At 34.0% G+C, this 12,705-nt stretch overlaps 3 protein-coding genes across 5 annotated transcripts; 2 read left to right on the top strand and 1 right to left on the bottom strand.

Moving 5' to 3' along the window:
• Window positions 1-94: 94 nt before the first annotated feature.
• Window positions 95-9,124, bottom strand: LOC119631506 (coiled-coil domain-containing protein 102A). 3 transcript variants are annotated; one of them, XM_038023779.1, is made up of 11 exons: window positions 8,788-9,124; window positions 8,596-8,706; window positions 8,263-8,456; window positions 7,990-8,189; window positions 7,769-7,907; window positions 7,483-7,708; window positions 7,218-7,424; window positions 7,044-7,151; window positions 1,383-1,549; window positions 347-1,148; window positions 109-201 (listed from the first exon to the last, which is right to left on the bottom strand). In XM_038023779.1, the coding sequence occupies exons 1-11, from the start codon at window positions 8,875-8,877 to the stop codon at window positions 193-195; spliced, it is 2,253 nt and encodes a 750-aa protein (XP_037879707.1). In that variant the 5' UTR covers window positions 8,878-9,124; the 3' UTR covers window positions 109-192. The 3 variants fall into 3 exon arrangements, with proteins under 3 accessions (XP_037879709.1, XP_037879707.1, XP_037879708.1); XM_038023780.1 differs by having other exon boundaries at window positions 8,020-8,189; XM_038023781.1 differs by lacking the exon at window positions 347-1,148 and having other exon boundaries at window positions 95-201.
• On the top strand, window positions 4,314-5,915 carry LOC119631507 (glutaryl-CoA dehydrogenase, mitochondrial). Its single transcript, XM_038023782.1, has 2 exons — window positions 4,314-4,921; window positions 4,995-5,915. Exons 1-2 carry the CDS (start codon window positions 4,453-4,455, stop codon window positions 5,786-5,788), a joined length of 1,263 nt encoding a protein of 420 aa, XP_037879710.1. The 5' UTR covers window positions 4,314-4,452; the 3' UTR covers window positions 5,789-5,915.
• A 1,005-nt stretch (window positions 9,125-10,129) lies between the features above and the next one.
• Window positions 10,130-11,281, top strand: LOC119632133 (40S ribosomal protein S3a). Its single transcript, XM_038024906.1, has 2 exons — window positions 10,130-10,521; window positions 10,733-11,281. The coding sequence occupies exons 1-2, from the start codon at window positions 10,181-10,183 to the stop codon at window positions 11,196-11,198; spliced, it is 807 nt and encodes a 268-aa protein (XP_037880834.1). The 5' UTR covers window positions 10,130-10,180; the 3' UTR covers window positions 11,199-11,281.
• The last annotated feature ends 1,424 nt before the right edge of the window (window positions 11,282-12,705 follow it).

The raw sequence follows: 12,705 nt of genomic DNA, 5'->3' as shown, positions 1-12,705 counted from the left end.
AAAACAAAAAAAAAAAAAAAAAAAAAAAAAAAAATGTAAGTCATTGTTAATACTTTAAGGATACAGATTGAATATTTAAGTAGCTTATGTACGGTTTTTTTTTTTTTTTTTTTTTTTTTACATCGACTTTAGATTTCTTCATCACTATTGCCTTCAGTTTCCTCGTCAAGTAATAAGCTAGTTGAACCAAAATTACGGAGTCTAATAAATAAATAATAAGATTGTTTGCATTTATTAGCCCTAATAATATATAAATATAAAATATATATGAGTGAGTGTACATGCATTTTAAAATAATTATAAATGTTAGTTATAAAATATAGTCAATTGTAATTGCTTAGCTTACCTCGTCGTCTGATACCTTGAGACCATCCAAATTAATACTGTTTCGTGTATAATTACCACCGCTCGTTAAAGAATTTGAATTATCTTTTTTAAGATATTGTTGACCATCAGCACTTCCGCCACCGACACTGCCACCACCGACCGTCGAAGAACGCGAATGATCTTCGAACAGTTGACGATTTACATCATCTTTCGTGAGACTTACGTTTGAAGCTGTTTGAGAATTTGAGTTTGAATTATTAGAATTGGAATTAAAGTTTCCACTGGTATTGGCCAAAGCAATGGTTGTCTTCAATGGAAGCACTAGATTAGCTCTATTATTCGCAACCGATTGATTGGTACCACTATTGCTACCATTTTGGCCATATCGTCCCGATGATCGTTCGCGTTGCTCGCGCTGGCGGTGATGATGTTGGTGATGCAAATGCGATGGATTATCAAACTTTTGCTTAGCCCTTTCGAAATCTAAATTACGTGACTTGGATTCAAAGACATTCTCTTCAACATGAGACGGTTTGGCATCAAAGAAACTAACACTTTGCTGTTGTTGCAACAAAGTACGCTCAGTGTGGCTGGAACGTTTTGAGGCGGCTTCAATGCCATTCGAATTACGTAGAGCGGCATTATTTTGTGTCGGTGCATCGTCGAATATTTGACGCAAATCATTTATATTCGGTAAACATTCACTTGATAATTCTACGGCAATTTTATTACGTAATTGTACACCACCACTGACACCTGTCAAACCAACACCTATACCGCCACCCATATTTCCTCCACGTGTTTGTGGACTATTCGCTCGCCTGTTGTTTGATATATTTTTTTTTTTTTTTTTTTTTTTTTTTTTTTTTTTTTTTTTTTTTTTTGTTTTTTTTGTTTATGACAAGTTTGTTATTTATGAATATATGCAGATAGATATTTAATTCCAAGCAGCATTTTTGAAAATTGTTAAAGGTTAGTAAATTATTAGCATATGCATTGCAATACGAAAACAAATAGATTTAAAATTAATAGAATATATTATTAGTTGAGTAAACCTTGTTTGTAAATGCTGTATTTGAACTTGCAATGCTTCAATTTGACCCACTAGTTCATCATTCGTACGCTGTAAGCGTCTAGCCTGATTAACCGCTGAATCCAATTCATCCTCAGCAGCAGATAATTCACGTTTCAGTTCTTCAACACGTTGACGTAAACGCTTCACCTGCAAACAATTTACATTTATTAAGAAATGCTTAAGCGTTATGTGATTTCTTGTGTAATTTAATGATTCATTTACTAATAACATTTGAAATCTAACTCAGATCATCATTTGATTTTGAGTATCAATTTAGATCGCAAGATCACAAAACCCAGGTTTCTATTTCGTCTCATGCGCTCTTGACTAAAAAGTTGAATCAATTACTCGAAAGTCTCTTGCCAAAGTTTTACATATTTTTGTTTATTATTGTTGTTGTTGTTGTTGTTGTTTTGTATTATTTGCGTAAGTGGTCTGTATGACTTCTTTTTTTTTTTGCTTTCTCTTCCTTGCCTGTCTATGTCTTAACGTTACTCATCACATCGCTTGATTTGGCGAATTTACCCATCCTTGTGTAATACGTCACAAGACGAATCGAAAGATGAGTGAAATGACATTGACACGTCTCCATCTTTCACAAGCACATGCCTCACATACTACTAAAACTTCATCTCCGTCTGGCGGGTAAGAAGAGAAGAAGAAGTAGAAAAATACTTTTTCCTGGCACGCACAAGAGACAATAAGAAAAGAAGAATTTTTCCCGATCGGTAGATACTATCTATTACTATAATATAATAAAATAACGATAACTAATTGACAATATATCTGACCAAGTCGCCTATGTTGTTTTGATAAAGGATGTATGTCTTTCATGAGATCTCGGATATATATATATATATATATACTAAGATATAGATATATATACTAAGATATATATATATATATAAGATATATAAGATATATATATATACTTAGATATATATACTATATACTAAGATATATATATATATATATACTATATACTAATATATATAATATTTTAATAATATATAATAATATTTTATATATTATATATATATAACTTATATATATATATGTATCTTATATATTCTCGGACTGACGGACAAGGTTAATTCACTTAATTACATAAAGCTAAAACTTGACTTGGCATAAAATTGCAAGAAGTTCAAGGCAAAATACTCAAATATCTATTTTCTTATCCTCCTATATCCTCCTTTTGATCCATATCTTTCAATCTATGAAACATATTGGAAAGCTAAAAAGAAAGGTAGATGGAAAGACAATAGTGGTCTTGAAAAGAAATTCCATACTATTGAGTATCAAAGTTATTCTTCCTGCTAGAGACTAGTCGTTAAATCTTCTTCTCCCGCACACATTATTTATTTTATAATGCATTGAAATGCGAATGGAAAAACCTCAATTATTGATTGCCTTATCCGATTGTCAGTCTGTTGAAATCATGATTGATTAGTCCAAACATATTACCTAGAAAAACAAAATGTTATCAAAAATTTCCTCTCTTCGATTAAAGTTCAGCAATGATCTAAATTAGCTTAAACGCTCCCTTCACAGTTACCAAAACTTACAAGTGTCCAATTTTGAAACCAGGTTAGTTTGATCTCAAATTTTTCATTAATACAATTGTCGAGAATCAAGTTCAAAAATAAACTAAATAGATTCAAGTATTCGGCTAAAATTATCGAAAAATCCATAAGTAAATTTGTGTTACATTTGTGTAAACAAGGTGTTTGCAAAAAATGTTGATCAGCAATTTCCAGTATATATATATGTAACGATCGAATTCGATGCTTTTGAACTTCGTCTACATAAAATAACAGTTTTCCCATTTAATATTATTGATTTATTCCGCGTACTAATCAGGACTTTTGTTGTTTATTTGAAGAAATCTGCTGCCAAGACCCATGAAACACCTTCAAGGGCTTAAAGGCGGCGACACGAATTGACTGAAAATGCCATTTTTTGGCCACTTGGGAAAGGAAGTTCTGCCGCACTTAGCGCACTCACCAGATATGGCGTCTCCTCACTACCATGGCTTGGCTGGCACGCGGATCCACCAAGTTGAAAAAATGCAAAAATCGGTCGATGGTTGGCGTGGATCGCTACCTAACCAATATAAGTTCTTTCGACATGATATCGCCATGTTGCCAAAAAAACTTTTTAAATGTCGAAAATAATGAAAACTATTTTGATTGATATATATATTATTTTAATTTGCCGCAATAAATGCGTTTTTCAAGTGAAAAAGTGATCAAAATGTTTACAAACACTCAGTAGCTTCCTAAGTTTATCATTCGTCATTTTGATGAAAAGTAAAACATCCGAATATATTTAGGTATTAGGTATCTTTCTTAGCTTATCGGTTGCTAGTTGTTTAACTAATCAATCAGAAGCGATATATGAATAAAGGATATTCGTAGGATATGCTAGGATTGTATAAAAACCTTAACCAATTTGATTTGGCGTAGAAAAGAATTTAAGAATAACGACGCACCGTTATCGGGTTAGTTTATTCGTTGCTACGCGTCACTGTCACTTTACAAATTAAAACATCTTATGAACCTTTTGTCAATTATTGCTTTGAAACTGCAAATCCATACGCGAGAGCATTGGACGTGTGACCATTACAGATAGTAACGACAATAATAATGTTAAGTTATCAAATTAAATCAATTTCATAAATAATGCGAGCATATGTTAATATGTTTATCAAGCGATACGTAATTAATCGACATTAAAGAGAGAAATCATTTTTAACGCTCTTAAACGAAAAAAAAAAAAGATTAAATTGACTAATTAATGCAAAGAAAGATCGGGAGAGACATTAATCGTACATAGTAATCTGGTTACTTGTATATGTTCTTTAGCTGAGAGTAAAAAAATGAAAAATCAAAAACACTGATCGCAACTCAACAACGGCATTGCTCACTTAGTTGCACGAGTATACTCGAAGAGAGACTACCAGTTAAATAGAAACGCCGTTCTCACAGCTGATCTATTATATTTAGAATAAAAAAATAAAAATAAAAAAAACAGAATTTAAAAAGGAAATGATTGGACGAAATGTTTTAGCCAAAGTGCAATCTATGGTGGCTAAAGTAGGATTTGCTACAAAACCCTCTAAACAAGCACCGAAATTCAATTGGCAAGATCCGCTTAACTTAGAATCGCAATTAACTGAAGATGAGATTGCAATACGTAATTCGTTTCGCAGCTTTTGTCAAGATAGTCTATTGCCGCGCATTACCAAAGCCAATAGGGAGGAATCTTTCGATAAGGATATAATGAAAGATATCGGAGCCCTGGGTGCTTTGGGTTGCACACTGAACGGTTATGGTTGTCCGGGCGTTTCTAATGTTGCCTACGGTTTATTAGCTCGGGAAATCGAGCGTGTAGACTCGGCTTATCGCTCAGCTTTAAGTGTACAGAGCTCTTTAGCAATGGGAGCAATTTATGATTTTGGCTCTGATAAATTAAAAGAAAAATATCTACCACTACTGGCCCAAGGAAAATTAATTGGTGAGTGGTGAAAACAAAAGAAATAAACGTTTAAGGAAAAAAACATTATATATAAATATATATAAAATGATAGGTGCTTTCGGTCTCACTGAGCCCAACCATGGCAGTGATCCAGGTGGAATGGAAACACGTGCGAAATACGACAATAAAAGTAAATGTTTTATATTGAACGGCTCAAAATCTTGGATTACTAGTTCACCCATTGCTGACGTGTTGATTATTTGGGCTAAGGGAGAAGATGGCAAAGTTCGAGGTTTTCTAGTGGATCGTGAACAATCTAAGAAAGGCTTATCGACACCCAAAATTGAAGGCAAGTTCTCTCTAAGAGCTTCGATAACCGGTATGATACTCATGGACGATCTTCATGTACCTGAAGAAAATCTCTTGCCTAACGTTGTTGGTTTCGTGGGGCCATTTACTTGCTTAAATAATGCTCGCTATGGCATTGCTTGGGGAGCTTTAGGGGCAGCGGAAGCCTGCGTAGAAATCGCTCGGCAATATGTTTTAGATCGTAAGCAATTTGGCCGGCCCTTAGCTGCTAATCAATTGATTCAAAAAAAATTGGCCGATGCTTCCACAGATATCGCTTTGGGCCTGCAAGCGTGTCTACAAGTAGGTCGTCTTAAAGAAAAGAAACTTCATACACCCGAAATGATTTCCATGATAAAGCGTAACAATGCTGGTAAAGCATTAGAAATTGCACGTGTAATGAGGGATGTATTAGGTGGAAATGGCATTTCTGATGAATACCACATCATAAGACATGTTATGAATTTGGAAGCTGTCAACACTTACGAGGGCACCCACGATATTCATGCTCTCATACTAGGACGCGCCATTACCGGTATACCGGCTTTCGCTAACTAAACACATTATATCAAATGCGCAGAAAATATCGCAAATGTCGAGAGCGTATTTTTAATAATTAAACATCAGGCTATTTAGTTCCGAGATTATAAAATAAAGAGACACGGTGTAATTATATATCGGAGACGAAAAAAAAGATAGATTTTACTAATTTTCTTCTTTGAAAGAAAATATTACCAACTTAATATAATATAAGATCGAATGAAATATGCCACGTACAGAGTAAAGTTTGTCTTATCAGACGAAAGATTGCATAGATAAGTAAGACGGCCACAGCAATATAAACATTTTGCTCAACGCAATTGCTATGCAGTTAAAAATATATTGCGTCTTTGCATAAGTCCCGGCAGCGAAATTTCGGCATATATTTTTTTTGTACAAAACGCTTGAAGCGTTGTGCATTAAGTGAAAACGGAAATATGTGCCGACATTTTAAGGAATCAAGTTGTAGTATTGAGTGTAAAATGTGCATTTTCCAAGCATTTGTTATTTTCAAAGCGACAAGAACACATTGCAAAAGAAAATGTCTTATGTTAATAATGATTTACAAAATGTCACTGATATTTTGAGAGGTTTTGACATTCAAGATACGTAACGTCAATCGGCCAGTTCTTACCAATGTCAGTCAATCAACTATTTCAATCGACTCTCGAATAACATTCAAGAGCTGCAAAAATAGGACATAACTTTAATATTAACCGACCACGTGTTTCGAAACATTTGCTTAATTTTCGCTGCTTATCAACGCATACACGCTATAATTGCAGTTAAATCTAATAAATAGAAGCATAACTGAAATCACATTTGAATTAAATTGCATTTTTTTTATATTTTTTAACAACTCATTCGCCCACATCAGTTATTTGCGGTGTACGGATTTAGCGGCACTGCTATATAGAGTTGTATTAATCAAAACATTAATCTTCTTTTGTTTTGTGTTCCAATTTATTGCATGTTTTCTTGAACCTCTTCAACTGATTTCGGAATTTGATACAGACGCGTTTTCGAAAGCCACACAAATTTGAAAGCCTTAATTTATAAGCACAATAGAAAAGCAAGACTAGAGCATCGACAATAATAGTGATTTCAACATAACAAACGAGCATGGCTTTACCGACTATGTTTTTGCGTTGACTACATATATTTATAATTTTCAATATAGTCTAAATAGAAAAGCGAATGAAATTAGGGTGAAATCTCTTGTACGAAACAATCAATAACACACTAACACATTTTTTTTTCTGTATAAATTTACCTCCGCTTCATATTGTTCCGCTCGCCGAACTGCATGTCCTAGCTCAGTATTCGTTTCAGATAATAACTTTTTCAATTTGGAATGTGATATCTTTAGTTCACTTAACTCCTGAAATGCAAAGCAGGTATAATTTTCGATTATTTAAAGATTTTGTTAAAAAAAAAATTGATTTACTTTATTTCGTTCTGATAACTCCTGTTGCAGAGCGCGAACCTCTACATCAGTTGCTTGTAAAGGACGACCCTTACGGTCAGACCGCTCTTGATAATCTCGAATTTCAGCTCGCAATTTTTTATTATCCCGTTCTAAAGCTAATTTTTCAGTCTCCAAACGTTCCCGTTTACCCCATTCGGAGGCATTTTCAGCTTGCAATCGCTCGAGCTGTTCCAAATTATTTAAAATATATTGTAAGATTAATAATTGAATGCTATTGTCGAACCTCTGAACGTAATTCCCCGAGACGACGTTCAAGATTTTCACGAGATGCTGTCTCTTCTTGTAAGGAGTTGTTTATTATGCGCATTTCAGCTCGATGTTGTTCTTGAAGGGTCAGCAGTTCGCGAACGGCCTCCTGTTTTGCAGCTCTTAACTCCTCCTGCCTTTCTCGAACTTCTTGGATTTCGAGAGTGAGTTTTTCTATACTTTTATGTAAAATATGCTTTTCACTAAAAACCGTACAATGACATTTAAAAACCGTATAAACTCAATTCAATTGTAAGGCTTACTCTCTTTCGGCACTGACCGTCTTTTGAGCTTCATCTAAGCGTAATTGTAGCATAGAGATCTTTTGTAACAGATAATCTTCATCGAAATCATCCTTTGAAAGTTGCTGTATTAAACGTTTCTCCTCGGCCGTTACTTCGTCTAAAAGATTAATCATTATTTTTTCCCTTTTAATATTAAGTCTTGAAAATTTTTAATATAAATGAATTACTAAACTACAAACCAATATCAGTTATAGTTTTTGAAACCGCACCCTTCAAAACGAATTCTTCAATATCGAGATCTTTGATTTCACCCCCTGCGTTTGTTTTAGTAACTAAACCATCTTCACTATTGACATTTTTTAAACCATCCGACGAAATGTCAGGAGAGCAATTGGCATCCCGACTGTTGGCCTCAGTTTCTTCGGCTGTATCGGCCATTCTTTTAAAAAAATTTAAATTAATTGTAATTTAATAATAATAAAAATTTCTTTTCGAATATATTGCATTCATACCCGGCTTTGTGAAATTGTCCGGCATGCTTCATCATCAAAGAGTGAACTTTTTCCATTTCTTTTTTCAATTGAGTAATTTGCATTTCAAGATCATTTTTCTCACGTTTATAGGAATTTGCTTCTTTCATTGCCATTTCTAAGTTAGCTCTAAGCTGTTTAGCTTCCTCTCGAGCCTTATTTCGTTCGTTACGCACCTATATATATATACACACATATATATATATATAAAAATATTGACAATTCTTTGTTAAAGAATATCGATTCAACATCCGATTGAAGTAAACTACAAATACTTTGGTAACCGCTAATAATGCCACAATTTTCTAATTTTACCTTACTCCATTTTTCCCGCCAGTTGGCAGTACAATCGGACCACCACTTCATTGTCTTCTCCATTTGGGCTGCTCGGGCGCGTGCCTCTTCCAGCTCTCGCTGACGCTGAGACTGAAACGATTGATAGATTGATAGATTAAGGGGTTGAAACACATTTTATTGATTTATCATGCATTTTTGTGTAAAACATACCTCCCTCGCTTCCCATTCTGTATCGCCAGACATATAACGTCCTGAAATAGTATTATTAATGATACCTGCACTACCAGCACTACCATCCATAATTTCAGTCCTATCAATACCGGACAAGCGGAAAGCTCAAACTATATTAGTTGTCAACTATGTCGAATATAATGCTTATGATAATTGCTTAAGGCATTTTCTTAACAACAAAAATAAGATAGATGCCATTCTCTACATATAAATACTTCTGCTACCATTATATATTCAATTTATTTTCTTATTTGATATCTTGGAGTTTGCCTAGTGAGCAAAAAGCTATGTTGCCAGAGTATCCCACAGACTGTTTTTCATCTAGCACAACGCTAACTGTCAGGATAAAAATATATCAATATATGGGGACTTTTGCCGACGGCTTTGCAAATAACAGGGAGTATTACCTCCTTTTTGCAATTAAATAAGTTCAGTCCGCGTATTTTCCACTAAATTAAAAATAGACAATATCATTAATATGACAAAACTCTACTCTTCGCTGAGTTGATTGGGGATAATGTCAAGTGTGTCCTTAAAAGTTGATTTAGGGTCTACTGGAGCATATCAATTATGTACATTACGTATAAAGACTTTTTCCTATATTAGGCTTACATGTCAACATCACACACGGCATCACTTTTACAGCAACAAGATACATACGCACAAAAATAGCTCTTTTTAACAGGGATGTTATTGTCACATTTCAGAAGCATTTCATTGATGCGTTACGTGCATTATCATTTGAAGGGCAAGTGGGTGTGAAGCCTCTTCCAAATCTCCTTTGATGTTTGGCAATTTTTGATTTGCTTTAATTTTGGTTGTTCCAGGCAATCTGTGAATAAATTTATCAACTTAAAATTTTATTTACAGTCGGACAAGACTCATCAAATATCCCAGCTAATTTTTCATGTTTTCTCTAGTGTGTCTATAGTAAGAATTTGTATCAATATATTTGTATAGTCGCGCCCTGTGAGATTTTTCATATTGATACTTTTTGCTCCATAAAATTACAACTTGTTATGGATAGGTGCACATAAAAATTCAATTGTGTATTGAAAAAAAGAAAACGTACTTCATTTTGTACGGTAATGTTAACGTGCTATCCTCAGGATGCCTTTATTAATTAATATTTCTTATCTTTCTTTACTACATTTTTTTTTCCATTTTATAGTGCTGCCAAGTTTAACTTGATTTTCCTAATTCCGAGAGTATGATTACCTCTATCCAAAAATGTTGTCAACGTTACTTAAAGCAATTTTGAACGAAACCATCTAATGTCAAAACTCAACGAAAAATTGCTGTCATCCACAATATATGGTCTGTTCATAACATAAGAACGTGCATCCGCCTTTTTCCGCTTTGAACACTGAACATGGCAGTTGGCAAAAATAAAGGTCTCTCGAAAGGAGGTAAAAAAGGAGGCAAAAAGAAGATTGTTGATCCTTTTTCGCGTAAAGATTGGTACGATGTTAAAGCTCCTAATATGTTTAAAACACGCCAAATTGGCAAAACTCTCGTAAATCGTACACAGGGGCAAAGAATCGCCTCAGACTTTTTGAAAGGACGTGTGTTCGAAGTGGCTTTAGGCGATTTGCAGAAGGATAACGATTCGGAGCGCTCTTTCCGTAAATTTCGTTTAATTGCTGAAGATGTGCAAGATCGCAACGTTTTAACTAACTTCCATGGCATGGATCTAACTACAGACAAATACAGGTAATTGCGATAAATCAATAAACCTATCGAAAAAACGAAAGAAATATGGAAAGGCCAAAATTGTGGCATTCATTTATGTTTATGTGCCGTATAAAATGAAACCGACAAGTATGTGCATTGTATATGCCATTATATTAATGATAGTAACTTAACTCGAAAATCTTCACTTCAATATCATAAATATATAAAATATATGTAATTATATTTTCAGATGCATGGTGAAAAAATGGCAAACTCTTATCGAAGGTATTGTCGAAGCTAAAACTACAGATGGCTATTTGTTGCGTGTATTTTGTATTGGATTCACTGCGAAAGATCAGCAATCTCAACGAAAGACTTGCTATGCCCAACACTCGCAGGTCCGTAAGATCCGCAGCAAAATGCACGAAATTATTATTAGAGAAGTTAGCGATTGTGATTTAAAACAATTGGTTAATAAATTAGCTTTGGATTCGATTGCCAAAGACATTGAAAAGATATGCCAACGTATCTATCCATTGCACGACGTCTATATTCGCAAAGTCAAAGTATTGAAAAAACCTCGTTTCGATTTGTCCAAATTGTTGGAGCTACACGGTGACGGCGGTGGCAAGGGTACAGAAGCCGTTGTCTCAGCGGAAGGTACAGTTATTGACCGACCCGAAGGCTATGAACCACCCGTACAAGAGTCTGTATAAGTTATCTTCAAATAACTTTGAAAAACAAATTTCTTTTTCTATATTTAGTGTGAAAAAATGAAATTTTAATTTAAATATAGAAATTTATATGAAAATCTATTGAATCATAATTTTATGAAAGTGAAGTGTAGGACTCTAAGATTAAGATGACCACGTCGTCATTGAGTAAAAAAAATGATTAGTGGAAGTTTTTCTGTTTCTTCTCTTAAGATTCCATTTCAGCCTTACCCATGCAGATAAGTGGAAATCGCAACATTTTGGGAATCTAAATAAAGAAGTAAGTCTTTCCTCCCATTTTACATATTAATTATGAATTAAAGTTTAACGTGATGTAGTACTATTTTTCGTCGCAGAAAATATTGATGACAAATTTTAACTGATTACAAAAAAGAAAAGAAGTGCTTATTCTTGTTAACTAAATTAATATCTCATTATAATTTGATTAATAATTGCGTTATTTGTTTCAGATAATACATAAAAGTCGCGCTTAAGCCATATCCGAAAGATTCATACAATTCGGTAAGTAATCACGTTGATTAGTATCACTTTAAAGCCAATACATAGGTAATGGATCATACAAAATTATGACCACGTTTTAACGCTATATTTTTCAACCTTATCATGTTCGTGTTTATCCATTTAAATCATATTGTCTTGTTTGGTATCACCTTAGCGAAGGAGAGCATATATTAATTTTATTTCATTTTTGTGTAAAAGGTGCACAGAAAGAAAAGGGGAGATATTTTACAAAATTTACATACTTCACCAATAAGAAATTTCGAATAGACACCACGGGGGCCAGTCATAAAATAAAACATTCAGAAAATACATCCTTCAAATTTCACAGATAAGACGGAATGGACTGACAAGCACGGCCACTAGAAATGAACGATTTAAAATAGCAGCCTGTTCCAATGTTTCTAAAAATTTGAAATCGAAATATTTATTTTTGCGACCAGGCGAGTATCAACAACTTATCACAAAGATGGACGGACATGGGTGAATCAATTCTGAATTTCACGCTGATCAAGAATATGTACACTTTATAGGAGTATTCCTCCATCTTTCAATGGTGGGTATAATAAGATATTAGAATTCAGTATATAACGATAATTCAAATTTTTGCATTATGGAGTACACGTGCGGGTATAGCTCGTCCGCAATGACAGTTTATTGAAGTGATCTTAAGTTCGTTACCTTGGACGAGACAAGTTCAATTGCCATTGGAATACGTTAGATTTATTAGACCTACAACACACAAATACCAAGCAACGAAATATTCGTATAGTAAAGTATAAATGCACTTCTACGATGACATTTTCGTAAAGTTCCGAATTTTTAAGCTAATAATTCATATCTTTTGGCCCGCCAATCGTTTCTTATTGGAACGTCCATTTTCGGGAAAATCGAGACAGCTAAAACTTTACAAAATTTTCTTAGTTAGTTGCAATGAATCAAGCTCTAGGGGACGATCGCGATTCTCTCATCACGTTCATGATGATGCAGA

This window comes from Glossina fuscipes, unplaced genomic scaffold (assembly GCF_014805625.2).
Source record: "Glossina fuscipes isolate IAEA_lab_2018 unplaced genomic scaffold, Yale_Gfus_2 1, whole genome shotgun sequence".
Taxonomy (NCBI): Eukaryota; Metazoa; Arthropoda; class Insecta; order Diptera; family Glossinidae; genus Glossina; species Glossina fuscipes.
Note: the sequence above shows the minus strand (reverse complement) of the source record. Positions and strands in the feature narration are given on the sequence as shown.